Raw genomic sequence first — 15,993 nt, forward strand, 5'->3', positions numbered from 1 at the left:
TTTCACCTGTTCTGCATCTCACAAATGTTCTTCTGTGTGATCCAAACACCTCAAACTTGGATTCATCTGTCCAGAACACCTTTTTCCAATCTTCCTCTGTCCAATGCCTGTGTTCTTTTGCCCATACCAATCTTTTCTTTTATTGGCCAGTCTCAGATATGGCTTTTCTTTGCCACTCTGCCTAGAAGGCCAGCATCCCGGAGTCGCCTCTTCACTGTCGACGTTGACACTGGCGCTTTGGGTACCATTTAAAGAAGCTGCCAGTTGAGGACCTGTGAGGCGTCTATTTCTCAAACTAGAGACTCTAATGTACTTGTCTTCTTGCTGAGTTGTGCACCGGGGCCTCCCACTTCTCTTTCTGCTCTGGTTAGAGCCCGTTTGTGCTGTTCTCTGAAGGGAGTAGTACACACCGCTGGAGGACATTTTCAGTTTCTTTGCAATTTCTCGCATGGAATAGCCTTCATTTCTAAGAACAAGAATAGACTGGCGAGTTTCACATGAAACTTCTTTTTTTCTGGCCATTTTGAGAGTTATCGAACCCACAAATGTGATGCTCCAGATGATCAACTAGCTCAAAGGAAGGCCAGTTGTATAGCTTATATCTCCAGCATAACTGTTTTCAGCTGTGCTAACATAATTGCACAAGGGTTTTCAAGAGTTTTCTAATCATCCATTAGTCTTGTAAGGCGATTAGCAAACACAATGTACCATTAGAACACTGGAGTGATAGTTGATGGAAATGGGCCTCTATACATCTATGGAGATATTTCATTAGAAACCAGACGTTTCCACCTAGAATAGTCATTTACCACATTAACAATGTATAGAGTGTATCTCTGATTGATTTAATGTTATCTTCATTGAAATAAACAATGATTTTCTTTGAAAAATAAGGACATTTCTAAGTGATCCCAAACTTTTGAATGGTAGTGTACCTACTGGAGTTATGGTGATGTGTGTGTGACTATATAATCCAGGAGGTTATATCAGCTCAGTTTTCTTATCATGAAAAAATATATGAAATAAAATGCTTGACCTTCAGTGGACATTTAGTTAGTTTTCTCTCCAGTATCACTGTAAACTCACAGCTACGGCTCAATAGACACCAGTTAATATTACAGATACAACATATCTTAGTCAAACATGCAGTTTTAACTTTCAGCTTCTGGCATCGTGAGCTCCAGAGGCAGAGCAAGAGCAAACCTCCAGCGCTGCTATGAATCTGCCACAGATTGAAACCAGAAACAGCAATAACTAGAACGGCACTCGGTAGAGCGCATACCTTCGCATATCACAAGATTGGGCATTGAATTATGAACATTTTGGCATTAGTTGCATGCCAATTGGATAGAAATTGACCACGCTATGGTAAAAAGAAGATTTTGACCTTTTGATGACCTTGACCTTGACCTTTGACCCGATCGATCCCAAAATCTAATCAAATGGTCCCCGGATAATAACCAATCATCCCACCAAATTTCATGCAATTCGGTTTAATACTTTTTTAGCTATGCGAGTAATATGCATACAAATATATAAATAAATACACAGTGATCAAAACATAACCTTCCGCATTTTCAATGCGAAGGTAACAAAGGTTTCCCAGTGGATGCACTGGCTTTATTGAAGACGTGAAAGCATCTCCACGGCTTTACTTTGAAGCAAGGTCAACCTCACTCGAGCAACTCCGCTTCATTTATTTATTAGGCCTCATAAATCAGTCGGGATTGTATAAAATACTGCTTGTGCTCATGCACATGTATGTAGAAACCCTGTTTCAGATTTTATCCCACCAAACGAAAGACAGTTGAGATTAATGAGAAGAAAAGACCTGGGTTTTGTCTGTCACACCACCGGGCCTGTTTCCAATCAACCACTTACATATCTCCTCATGGAGGAATCCTCCCGAGGAATGTGATGCTGATCTCCTGAGTCGCTTCACAGGACTGCAGAGGTATGTGTGATGTAGTTCAAAAGGAGGACTCCTTGTGAAGATATACTGGTCCTCATTAGATGTGTTAAAAAGTGAATATTTTGAGGAGGGGCACGCAATATTAACGATGCATGTGGACTTGACCTTTGCATGTGAATGAGCTGAGCAAACAACCACACAGAGGAATGTCCATGCACAAATATCTGCTGCAAGGTGGTGCCCCCACATGAGATAAGAGCAGAAATACTGAGAGTAAAGTTATTTGATAAATTAAAACATGACATGCAACTTTTCAAGAAATTATCAGAACTTTTTCATCATGAACATCAAATACATCTACGAGATCTGCTCGAGCAACTCAGATAAACTAATGGTTTTCCAGGATTTTGTTATCAAAATGCTATGATTAACAGCATATGAACCTCAGTTTGACCTTTACATGCGGCAGACTAAAGCCTGCTCGGGAATGGCCTGACGCTGAAAACTAAAGCGAACTAAAGTAGGCTTCATTCATCCCGCTCCTTCGCTCTTTGATCCCTCACGCTCAGCAAGTCGTCCGCCACTCCACTGAGACTCCATCTGTGACGGATGGACCGAGTGAACAAGTATCAAATACTCAGTCCGTGTGGTTTCAAAGCAGCCAGACATCAGAGAGGTCTGTGTCGTCATGTATGTTGCACGGGGATCTCAGACTATGTTTATTTTCTACGCTTTATGCATTATGGCGCAGATTAAGCGATTTATCTCTGCTCACTCACAACCACGTGAGTGAACAGAGATACTGAAAATCGCTTAATTGGTTTTCCTGGAATGTTTCTAAAGGTTCACAGGGAGGCCAGATTCAAACTCATTTGTGCTGATAAACAAATGAGCTGTTTAGCTTAGCTGGTTTTGTCTTTAATGTTCAAAGTTTCAATGTTCGCAGATTCTGTGAACCTAAACAAGCCAACACCAGTAGTGATGATAGGGATTGTTTGTTGAAATTGCCTAAATATTCCATTCAAGACTGAAGGAGCAACAAAGCAAACAAGGAGCCGAAACAAAACAGATGTCTTCATATGCACAAAGAAGTAGTGTGAATATAGCCTATTGTCTCCTGCTTGTAACGGCATAGTTAAGGTCCATGCGTGAGCCTTCTCATCTTAAATAAATAAATAAATGTAAACGTGTCATCCATCTTGCAGAGATCCCTGTATACTTGGCGATGTTACCACTGTCAGCCTCAATGTCTAATCAAAACACTCAATCGTGCTTCTTCGGGAGGTCATAAAACGTAAAGCAACAACATTCGGGCTCTGGTACCTCTGGGATATGTGAGACTCAGAGCGTTTACTCTTATTGAAGAGTCTTGACTATACAAACAGTTCTCAGGCTCTCAGTCAAAACTCTGACATATTACAGCAGAGTGGAGAAAAATTGATCGCGAAACTACAGACATAATAATTGATTCAATAATTGCAGATAAGAGTTTCATTTTACATTATAACATACAAACATTTCCCAGGACTAGAGCTACTCTGAATGCAACAATAATCTATTTGTTAAAAGGGAGATGTCAAATGACCACCGTGTGTTTTGTAATGAATAGATGGAAAATAAGAGAAAGCTAATGAGGAAGTATCTGTGACTGTCAGCAGTTGGACCACAAATCTCGTGCTCTGCAAGTTTTACGGTTAGCTCGTTTGTAAAAAATGTATATATATATACAAAAAAGCGTGGCGCCACCCAATGAAAAAGCCTCCATCGTCTGCCAAACAACTAAACGCTGTAAAGCACATGCTCAGCACGAGTGGATTAGTTCTGGGAGTGCTGCAAAGTTTTTAATATCTCTCAACATTTGGAAGTAATTTCCCAAAAGGGTCTGGGAAAACATTCCCTGAGCTTGGCTCCAAGACAAACAGAAATGTGTTGCTGGCAGTGATTAACAACTCTGCTCATTCATAAAGCTCTTGGATCCAAGTGAAGGACCTCTGGCCTGAGGTCATTTGTTGAGAGGCCTCAGATTGTCACCACAGTCCCCGAGGGAGCCAAATGGCTGAATCAAGACCTACAAGCCAATCAGAGGAGATTGCCTGGATGGTTTCCATGTGGGAAAGGAAGCACAGGCACGTTCTGCATGTGAAGGGCTCGAACTGCGATGCAACGTGATCACAGTGGCTCACGCCGCGTGTCGGGGTCACGGAACACAACGTGATGCAACGAGCAGAGCAGCAGTGGGCCACAGCAGCCTCACCTGGATCCAGTGGTGGACAGTTGAGATAACAGAAATGATGTACTCAAGCACCATTTGAAAATACTTTTACTTGAATGCTTTGGATTTCAGCGCAATATTTTTTCCATTTGTCATTTATTTGACAGTTGCAGTTTTCATGATATGTATTAATTGGCTTTTGAATGAGATATTTGTCTGGTCACTGTACATATTATTTTACAGCTGTTTGTACTGCAGAACTTTAATACTTCTGCTGTTCATACTGTATATATATATATATGTATATATATATTCATATTGTATGTCTCTGTGCATACTGGACATACTACATCAGCTATATTACTGAAATACCCAAATCTATACTGTACAATTATATATACTTTGTTATTGTTTTGTTTATTACATATTTAGCACAATTAGATAAATTGTTAGCGTTCGTATCCAACTGGTTTATTATTCAGTCTGTGAATTAGTCTTTCCTAAAATATATCTATATCCACTATTTCTAGCTTTTGGTTACATGCTAAACTGCATTGTTTTGCTCTTATTCTGACTGTGTGCAATGACAATAAAATTAGGGCTGTGAAACGATTAAAATTTTTAATCGGGTTAATCACAGGTTTTTGTGGATTAATCATGATTAATCACATATTACCGATATTCTCGGTATATTTTGTGAGAACATAGAGATTTATGACAAAAGACGGATATATACATTTATACATTCTTCTATACAATGGTGCTGCAACTCAGCAGTTATTTAGCAGTTTTCTTCCATATGGAACATTAATACATCTTCATCCTAAACAGAATGTTTAACCCTCCTGTTACCTTTCGGGTCAATTTGACCCCATTCAATGTTTAATGTCGGTGTTCTTTGGGGTCAATTTGACCCCAGGCTGTTTTTCACTGTGTCAAACATATCAGAAATATCAACTTTTTATTTATTTAAAGGGCTATTTAGGTAGTCAACAAACAAACATAAAGTACCTCACACTTAAACTTGGGAAACAATATTAATTCTAATAATTTTCTGGAGGTTTTAATTGCTGGGGTCAAATTGACCCGAGGGTAAAATATGTTAGTAAATGTAAAGGTAACAGGAGGGTTAAACAGAGCATTTTCTCTTGTTTGTCAACCATTAACTCCACCATGATACAATCTAAAGGTGGACAGATTGACAAGTGACTTTTTTTGTCGGTCCCGATGCGCGCACGGAGCTCTGTGGCGCGCGAGACGGAGATCGATAAGTGTTAACGCAACGCGAAGAGACAGAAATGACATGCTGCTGTGGAGATACGATCAACAACAGACGTTTAGTTTAATAAAAGAACAAAGACGTGCTCTAGAGAACATGTCAGGGCGGGCCAATCTCTTTAATGTCATGCGATCTACCAACACTACGCCGCGATCGACTGGCAGGTCGCGATCGACGTGTTGAGACCCTGATCTACAGGAAGTAAAAGTCGTAACAAGGTTTCCGTAGGTGAACCTGCGGAAGGATCATTACCGATGAACAGACCGTCTGCATGAGAGCGGACAGAGTTCAGATTGAAGTGGTGGATTGGAAGCTCATTTTGCAAGTGACTTTTTTTTCGTCCCAACGACCAACAACAGACGGATTGGAAGCTCATTCTGCGCATGCGTTAAATGCGTTTAAAAAAAAAAACTAGTTAAACCTGTAATTGGATTAACTGAGTTAACGCGTTATTTTTCACAGCACTAAATAAAATGGCTATTTAGTTTTATTAATTATTTTCTGAATGTGTTTCACTGCATATAAATTACAATTGGATATGCAAATCAGAATTCTACATACAAAAAACGTATTTCCGAAGCATTTATGGACAGACACGTTAGCGCCACCTAAACCAGCTAAAACACTTCTCATACATGAATGCATTAGTTATAATCGGTCCATACCCCATAAAAGTACTTTTACTCAGTTTTTTGCTGCTACTTCTATACTTTTATCTGTATAAGAAACTTAAAAAACAGGTATTACTTTTAATGTTACACATTGTTGCATTACTACTTTTAGTTAAGTTGTGTATCCAAAAGCAGGTGCATTAAAAAGGGGTTCATGTCAACGGAATAAAGTCTTCTGCACTAAGAAAGAGGAACAGTGATCAGGAGAGCAGACAAAAGAGAAATCTCACAAACTGAATTTGTAGGAAAGGTACAGAATATTGTCTTGAGCAAACAACAGCTCTAAATATTAAACATGTCAAAGAGTGTTCTTCTTCTAATGTAAGACATGAAAGAAATGCACCCGTCCTTACATTTAAGTTAAGTCAACAAACAAAACTTTGACAGTGAAGAATGAGTTATGGGGGCACTCATTAAGTATTGGTCTCATGTCCGCTCATTGGCCGACTGTCTTTACGTTTGTGTTTTGCTTTGTCCACTGACGCCCAGAGAGGAAACCCATCCCCATGAGCAAAGTCCATGAGGCGGGTGTTCCCCACCCAGACCCTGGTATTCTGCCCTGTCATTGGTCACCACCAAAATCTGCATCAGTTTAAAACCAGACACCAGTTTCTTCTCTCCCTTCACACAGCACTACCCCTAAAAAAACACAGAAAGGGAGACTGTGAGAGATACGCTGGTCTCAGGATGCCTGCGTACGCCACCAACATGAGGATGAAGTTCCCCATTATAGCCTTGGCTTTGGAGATTATCACCATTATCCTGTTTGCCGTGTTTGTGGTCTATGATGATGGGAAAGGTCACGGTCACGGGCACGACGCACACTCCAATGAGACTCATCCTAAACCGGCACAGCCCATGGAACTCTACCCCAGTAAGTCTACGGGGGGGGGGGCTGCTGAAAGAGGGATGCTCTGCTACTGGATGCCTCTATTGGGTCATTAGGCTCAAAAGGATGGAAAATAATATTTTTTGTCAGATGGTTCTAACACATTGCCTTCATTGAAGCTTTGATATTGACAGAGGAAAAAAAGGTCATTGTTGTGCAGATTTTCCGTAGAATATGACACAATAGTGTGTGTTTGGGAATATGCTAAAACTAAGAGAAAAAAATTATTTTAAAAATCAATCAATCTATGAATCTCCCATATTTCTAAGCTTCTTTGAAGAGTTGATCAAACTGAAAAGGGGCTATCTTTCCTTCATTGGAAGAATGTTAATGCTGTTTTAAGGGTATAATGTTCCAATTATTTTCAAACAGAAATAGAAGAATTTGGAGGCTGTTTCCAGAACAGGTCTGCTGATTGCGATAAGGAGTCACGGGGTCACATTCCCATTTCTCACAAAGTCTATTCACACACATGCAGCTGGAGACTAAAAGAGGATCCTACTGGGAAAAGTGTCAGGTCTCATAGAGTGGAGGTCACATGTGATTTCAATCAATGTGCCAAACACACAGATAACAGAGAGTATTAGCAGATTATAGATATGGGGGAAGAATACTGAATACTGTGTGTTTTATTAAACTAAGGTACTCATTGAGCAGAGAGCGGCTTCTGCAGTTATGGGGGGAGTTATCTGCATTAAGATGTCACAGCTGTTGCATGTCTGCTCATGATTGGGTGGGGCAGGTGTGCGCCAAAGAGATTAGCTTATTGACCATCAGCTCATTATACCTTCTACTTTAAGTAGGATAGGCTACTACAACATTACATTACATTACATTGCATGTCATTTAGCAAACGCTTTTATCCAAAGCGACTTACAATAAGTGCATTTCAACCTAGAGTACAAACTAAGAACAACCAGAATACAGGAAGTAACATTTCCTCAACATAGTCGAACGACTAAAGTACCATAAGTAAGAGCTATTTAAGTGCCACTGAAGTGAAAATCTGTGTTTTAATCCAGATATAGTCGGAAAAAACATGCCGGGCATTATAGTCATTCGGAATTTATATCACTATTGTGGGTTCCTCTTTACTTTTGGATCACACTGAGTGACGGTCTTCATGACACACATTAATCCTCTCCTCTCTCTGTAATACGGTTTCCCCCCCAAAATGTTTATGCTGCAATGTTAAACATTCCTAAAATTATTCACATGCCAACATCTAAGGGAGGTAACCATAAGCCATTAAAAAAAGAAGGTCTACCTTCAAACTGTTGAAGGACATATCTGCAAAAGCTTTTACATTTTTTTTTATCAAGAATTCAAATTGTGATGAATGAGCCATGACCATTTATAATGTAATTGGATACCGTGAAGACTTGTGGTTGCGTGCAAAGAGATCGGCATACCAGGCATCTGTAGCTACGGGATCAAAGGAAGACGTATAAGCAGAGCCAGGTGGACCACTTGGAGTGAGTTAAAGCACAGGCGGCTCAAATCAATCATGAAAAAATGTTAACGGACAAAATACTGCATGTATTTATAATTAAGACGCTTTGAAAATCATTTTATCTTAATAAGGAGTGGATTTGAAGAATGAAATCATTAAAGACGACAGCTCCAGCATTTAAAAAAATGAAGTCATAATTGATGTTTCAACACCGGTTGCATCCGTCCTCGAGCGTCTGCTCGGCAGTCGGTCCTGAGGGGATTCTCTGGTTCTCGGATTGGCTCACCCAGTTCTTCAGGAGACGACTGGGTGTTACCCAACATCTGGGCGTGGTGCCAGACACGGTGGCTGCTTTCCAGCTTTACATGCTCCCCATCCTCCGCCTACTGTTCACTGGAAGAATAGAAATGCAAAATACTACAAGAAAACAAGTCTGTCACCCGACTGAGTTTGGGAGGGGGGTCGGAGTCCAAATTGAAGGTTTTTTTCAGCTCTGTGGATGTGAGCCAAATCAATATTTACACCTCAATTGGCCTGTGGCGACATCAGCGCTGACCACATGTTACGCAGCGCTATGAGTACATCAGGACCTTTTTAAGAGGATCATTAACACATATTTCATGATTATTATTTTCTTGGTAAATTATACAGACTCAATATACCATTACACGCAATACAAATACATTACTTACAACTTAAAGAACACTTCATTTATTATTATTTGTATTATTATTATTTTATATATGGATATGATAATTATGTTTCCACCTATTTGTGTATAAAACAGTCCTGTATATTCTTTATTTCATCAGTCCAGCTTTGTTGTTGACTATAATGACTTTAATCATCCCTGAATACAAATGTATGATAAGATACTCAAAGTTAAAACGTTGCCATGTGTTGTTTTGTTGTGTTGTTTTTATCTGAGTGAAATAGGGTATTTTTTCAGTTGAAAAAAGGGGAAGTGGTAAAACATTAATCCCTTTAATTTGTAAAACCCTAAAACCACTAAATAGATATTTTGAATATGGAGCACTCAGTGAGATTGGAGCAGTTGTGTTTTTATCTGATTGGTTCATGATTAAATCAGCCTGCAGCATAACATCTGTTTTCTTTATTATAAAAATCAAGTGAAACACAACACAGTTTTTACTCTGTAGCGTATTTGGATTTAGCCTAACTAAAGTAGATATAGGTGTTTCACTTTATTTCATGACATATTAAAATCAGCTGACATGTAAATATTGCTTTTGAAAATAGATCTGGATGAATTTAATCTCCCTCATACTATCATTCTGAAGTGGCTGCATGAGTGCCTGCAAGATATTCAGTGTTTTATATGAAGTAGATACAAATATTTAAATGATGCCAGTGTTAGAGGTTTTTCTAATAAACAAACAAAAATCATATGTACTCATATTAAAATAATGTGTAATGCATACCAATTGCATGTTTATTTTTATTTAAAGGAATGGTGTTGTGAGATCCGCTGAACCCTAGAGGCCGGTCTAGACAATAGGGAATGCAGCACATAGTTTCTTAGCCGGCACACCTTCACCGTGATGTATTTACCACATGCAGGGCTCAATCTATCAAGATTAAAGGCTTTTAGGAAATAGGAGTTCTACGTAGGTCTGCCGTACAACGTATAACCTCCTCTTATAGACCCTTGTCTTGTGTTCTTATTGCTGAAAATATAGAAAACACCAGGAACTGAGGATGAAATAGACTCCAAACCCGGTTGTCTTTGTCCGACTGTTAACACAGAGCAATAGATAAGTGTGTGCTCAACCATAAGTGAAATGTATTAGGGTCATATGCACTTAATAGAGACCGAAACAGCAGAAGCATTTACCCAAAATCCCATTCATAGTGTGATTGAATTGCTTTTGCAGCTGACAGGTCACGGCTGACCCACAGCCCCTGTGGAGGGAAGAGACTCAAGCGAAGTGCAGCAACTGCTCAGTAAATCATCTCAAAGTCAAAATAATACCACCATGTCAGGCAAAGTTTAATTTATAATTAAAGGCGGGGGAAAAGAAACATGAAAGTGTGTCATGTAGTTAAATTCCATGTCAGCATTTAGCTCAAGTGGCCCTCTCACAACGAAGCAGCAGAAGTGACCTCCCTTCTCATGTCTCCAGTGTTTCAGGATGTCCACGTCATGATCTTCATCGGCTTCGGGTTCCTGATGACGTTCCTGAAGAGATATGGGTTCAGCAGCGTCGGCGTCAACTTACTCCTGGCGGCCTTCGGCCTGCAGTGGGGCCTTCTCATGCAGGGTCTCTGGCACCTGGAAGATGGCAAGATCAAAGTTAACATCCTAAAGTAGGACTTTTTTTCTCTACACCTGTTGATTTTCAGCAACTCCCTGATGAACAATTATACAGTGATACATACATCAGCAACTGAGGAGCTTCTCAACGACCTGTCATGTTGACTGCTGAGTAACGAACATAATTAGCTTCAGTCAATGCTGAATGTTGAACTGTGCTGGTTTGGAGACACTCTTCTCCTCATCATCCTATAATGATGTTCTCCTAAAGACTTGTGTTCCTCACTATCCTGCAGAATAATCAACGCAGACTTCAGCACAGCCACAGTCCTGATCTCCTTCGGAGCGGTTCTGGGTAAGACCAGCCCTGTACAGCTCCTCATCATGACCATAATGGAGATCACCATCTTCTCCATCAATGAACATCTGGTGGCCAATGTCCTCGCAGTAAGCAAACAATGACACGTGCATGCGTTGCTGAACTAGACGAGCAAAGTACGCTGTCGATCCCTGCGGTACGACCCGGAGAGTTCATCGTGTGTCCTGAATTTGAATGAAGTGCATCACCTCGTCTTCCCCAGGCTAATGACGTCGGTGCCTCCATGATCATCCATGCTTTTGGAGCCTACTTTGGCCTGGCAGTGGCTCGAGTACTTTACCGACCGGGTTTGAAAAACGGACATGATAACGACGGCTCTGTTTACCACTCCGACCTGTTTGCCATGATCGGTAAGAGACAGGTTCAAATCTTCCCTCGCGGGTTCTTCACTGGCCTCCTGAACATGTACGACTTATGTCACCTCGTGGACCGAATAACTATGCAGCGTGTGCAGCGATGTTATCCATCCTGTTCAGGAAATTGCATAAATCCTTAAATCTATAAGTACGTTGCAGTGTGATTTGATAGGAATGAGATTTTTAAGACCAAGTGATACAAATGCGTTTTTTTCATCACCCTCTTCTTCAGGAACCGTCTTCCTGTGGATGTTCTGGCCCAGTTTTAACTCGGCCATAGCCGAGCCGGGCTTACCTCAGCTCACAGCAGTGATCAACACCTACTTCTCCCTGGCGGCCTGTGTGCTCTCTGCCTACGCCATCTCCAGTCTGGTGGAGCACCGAGGAAAACTGGACATGGTCAGAGAACCTTCAATTCACATCTAATAACACTCGTTGAAAAGTAAAACATCATATACTTATTTACATATATTTATTTACGACAGGTGCACATTCAGAATGCCACCTTGGCCGGTGGCGTTGCTGTGGGAACGTGTGCCGACATGAACATCGGGCCATTTGGGGCCATGCTGATTGGTTTAGTGGCCGGCATCATCTCCACCCTGGGCTTCAAGTTCCTCTCTGTAAGTTGAAAGTCAAGCCAAGGTGCAACATAAAAAAGGCTGATTTTAGGTGTTATGACATATTTGATGAGTCAATTAATCAATTCATCTTTCCCCCCTATAAACGTAATGATGGAGTAATTGTTTCAGTCCATTTTTTAACAAATGTATTAATTTCAGTTTCTCAAGTGTGGATGTTTCTGGTGTTCTACTCTTCTATGATAGTTAATTGAATATCTCAGAGTTTGGGACTTTTTGTCCGACAAAACAAACATTTGAATGCATCGCCTCTGGCTCTGGGAAGCTGTGATGGGAAATCTGTTTCCATATTTATTTACCAACAATAAAACAATAGAATATTAGGTAAACTAATCCTGGCCCAAAAATGTATGTCAGCTGTCTTTGAAATGTCGACATGTCCTTGAATGTTAGTTACTGCTGATGTGCAGGTGGTGACTCGACTCGAAAAGCGCTCCACAAATACAGGTCCAAAAAAGACACTAATTTGGTGACAACAAGGGACCTTTTTTCTCCTCTGCAGCCGATCCTGTCATCCAAACTGGGCATCCAGGATACCTGTGGCGTCCACAATCTGCACGGCATGCCTGGCATCCTCGGTGGATTGGCTGGAATTGTGGCCGTGGCTCTGGGAAAAAAAGACGGGTAAGGGCCGCAAATCTCACAGATACATGTGAATATATATATATATATATATATATATATATATGTGTGTGTGTGTGTGTATATATACATATATATACTAGGGCTGAGCTTCTAGTTAAAAAAAACTGTCGGTCATAGACTCATTTCATATCTTTATGACAATATATGGTATGTTCTCTGGAAACTCCAAAATGTTTCTACATGTACATATTTGACAATCAAGTATATTCTCATTGAAACAAGAACTTGAGTGTGAAATGATCAGACCGGAGGAGACACCTGAGTTATCACAGGCTTGTTATTTTCAATTCAAAGAATGTAATTGTGCATCACGATATCTAAATATATAATCTCATCCCAATACGATTCCATGGAAAGACAGTAAATTATCAAATTGAATAATTACACAGCCATAACACACACACACGCACACACATATATTGTGGGCTTGAAGTAATTGTATGCTTCAGTTAAATGTCAGCGCTTACATTCTACATTCACGTCCTCCCTCCTCCTCCTCTTCCTCTTCCTCCTCCCCCTCAGAGGTGATGCTGCCATGCAAGCTGCTGCCTTGGCTTCATCCCTCGGGTTCGCCTTGGTTGGAGGGGCTGTTACAGGTGGGTGGAGATGAAACTTGAGGCCATCAACGTGACACAACAGTTACATTCATAAGCACAGAGAGTGTGTGCTCGTGTCCTCTTGTGATTTCTTTAAAAGTCAGAGCAATCAAACAATGCCTTTTCTTCTTCAAGGTTTAATAATGAAGTTGCCGTTCTGGGGCCAGCCTCCAGATAAGAACTGCTATGATGACTCTATATACTGGGAGGTAAGACATCCCACTTCTCATTAATATTACCTCTAGTTCTTGACTGCCGAGCATCACAAGTAATAGAAGCAGTAGCCTGCATTATTTATTTATGTATATATTATTATTATACGTGAGGTTAGGATGGTACGAGGTGATTCAAGATGACATTGATAGATTAGAGTTCATCCTGTGGACATGGCAGCTCCAGGGTGACGCTTGTTTCTCTCCTGCTGACACACGAGCCAATAGCTGTTCGATGTCCACATGACGTTCACCCATGTTTTATGAAGTCTCTTTCATTGTGCTACGGACCAATCATTTGGATGTTTTCCAGGTTCCTGAGGAGGAGCATGAGGAGCATGAGGAGAGCTTGACTCACGCCGATCACTCAAAGAACAAAGCAGAGGTTTAAATATCTGCTCACCATCCATTCAGCTTGGAAACTATAAAAGGAAAGGACTATTAACCTGCTCCACCATGTCCACTCATACCAATCTGTCAATAAATGTAAAGTGTTTTTTTGTTTGTTAAATAGATGATTTGTTGTACTAACCAACACACGTACACTTTGAAACTGTTTAGTGAGATCTACAGCAGTGAATCTCAACGTACAGTTTAAATGTGAAATGTGGGCAGTGAAGGTTTTACACAAGTCTCCAAAACACACAAGTATTTTAGTTTTATTGTTAGATTTTATTCATTTAATTTACATTAAAAAACTACTTTTTAAGAATTTGAAACAAGGACCTTTAGGGATTTTTTACACAAAAAATTGTAATCAATCATTTTGAAAGCCCAGTAGGTCACTCCATAGATTCACTGCTGATACAAAACTACATCCCACAAGCCTTTCCTTTATGTCGTTTTTATATAATACAATGACGCATTAAACTATGTTTTTAGATATTAGAATAGTTTTCTTCATACATTATTTGATATTTCCAGACACCTCATGTGTATGTCGGCTGAAGCTTGGGTCAAAGAGGAGTTGAATCTGCTTTGATCTTCTGCTTCACGCCACCTCACCGGAGCCCGTCCTACTGCAGGGAGTCAGAGTCCGACTGTGGGAGACCAGCAGCGAGGCTCTGACATGCACACGGAGTCACAAGACATGTTGACAACTAATGAAGCTCTGCGTTGCTCCCACTGCTTACAATCATTTTCTATCCATCCAACGGCAGCGTAACCATTTCTTTAAAGCAAAGAGGAATGCATTGAGCATTAGATTGCCTGTCACTGGGCAAGCTAACGTTATTTTTTGGGTTTTCAATTTATATCCCATGTATTCTTACATGTACATATAGTTTAGTGTATACATGAATTGACAAGGTCAGTTTTATTGAAGTCCTGCAATGTAAAAAAAAAAAAAAACTGGTACTGTATATTTTTCAGATGCCTAAAAGATTTCAACAGGAACTGGCAGTTATAGAAGATGGAAATGTGACAAATAATACACTTTTTTATACCATATTCATTGTACCATTATATCCTTTTCCGCCCCTCGTCTCTGTAGCTGAGTTACTGTTGGATTCTTTTATGGGATTTTAGTTAGTTTAGTTTTGAACTGTGCCACTTGCAACAAACCTCCCGTGTACATCACTGGATTGAAGCGCAGCATTTGCTTACTTCTATCTCTTTAAGCTACATGGTGTCTGAGTGATGAAGGACAGATTGTTTGTATTTTACATTAAACATAGAACTGCAGGGCAAGATGGAACTGACCACACACATAGTCGAGTTAATCAATATTTTGGTTTGTCAAATTATGTATTATGTCGGGAACACATCAAGATTTTGTCTTTTTATACAGTGAGGATGTGCTCATATTTGTATAATATACTAATACTGTCATAATAAATATGGTTTTGTACAATACCAGCGATTCTTGTGTTAGTGCTCTTGCATTTATTTGCAGATATCAGTTGAATAACTTCTTTACATTTGACTGTAACTTTTCACTTTGACTTAATTGTGCAAAGTGTGGTTTTGAGTGAAATATCTCATTAACCATCACATCTATGAACATGAAAAGTGGTTCAGACATCTTGCCCCTCCGATGATCCCGACGTCACCTCGAGCACCACCAGCAGGACAACATTGGCATTGGTACAAATGTGTCTACTTTGCGTTGAGCACCAACTTGTACTAGAGCTCGATGCATTAACCAACACGTCAGAAAGCGGATTAAACTAATTTGTATGGAGAAACATGTGTTTGTAAAAGAAAAAGATGCAAGTTTAACTTTTAACTGTAAAATGTTCGACATCTTGGTCACAATGAATACTCCAAATAAATCCTGTATCCTGAACATCAGAAGCATTTCGATGGTTATATGTAGTTATTGCAAAGCTACAGTGTTAGACTGCTTTCCTTTCAGTTTACGTGACGTGTGACGTTGCTTCTCTGAAGTTACAGCTTTAACTCAAAGTACACAGCAGCACTGTAACCAGTTCCTCTTCCTCTTCCTCTTCCTCGGCGCTGTGGTCACTCTTCG

General features: G+C 40.1%; 1 protein-coding gene across 1 annotated transcript; it reads left to right on the forward strand.

Moving 5' to 3' along the window:
• The first annotated feature begins 6,700 nt into the window (after positions 1-6,700).
• rhag (Rh associated glycoprotein) lies at positions 6,701-15,374 on the forward strand. Its single transcript, XM_056428425.1, has 10 exons — positions 6,701-6,948; positions 10,561-10,744; positions 10,988-11,138; positions 11,273-11,420; positions 11,659-11,825; positions 11,912-12,049; positions 12,570-12,691; positions 13,235-13,308; positions 13,444-13,517; positions 13,834-15,374. Exons 1-10 carry the CDS (start codon positions 6,762-6,764, stop codon positions 13,909-13,911), a joined length of 1,323 nt encoding a protein of 440 aa, XP_056284400.1. The 5' UTR covers positions 6,701-6,761; the 3' UTR covers positions 13,912-15,374.
• The last annotated feature ends 619 nt before the right edge of the window (positions 15,375-15,993 follow it).

Source organism: Pseudoliparis swirei, chromosome 12 (genome assembly GCF_029220125.1).
Source record: "Pseudoliparis swirei isolate HS2019 ecotype Mariana Trench chromosome 12, NWPU_hadal_v1, whole genome shotgun sequence".
NCBI classification, from domain to species: domain Eukaryota; kingdom Metazoa; phylum Chordata; class Actinopteri; order Perciformes; family Liparidae; genus Pseudoliparis; species Pseudoliparis swirei.

Coding starts and splice junctions, on each gene's coding strand:
- rhag (XM_056428425.1), top strand. CDS start 6,762: ATGCCTGCGTACGCCACCAACATGAGGATGAAGTTCCCCATTATAGCC. Junction 11,421..11,658: donor CGACCTGTTTGCCATGATCG/GTAAGAGACAGG, acceptor CCTCTTCTTCAG/GAACCGTCTTCCTGTGGATG. Junction 13,518..13,833: donor ATGACTCTATATACTGGGAG/GTAAGACATCCC, acceptor GATGTTTTCCAG/GTTCCTGAGGAGGAGCATGA.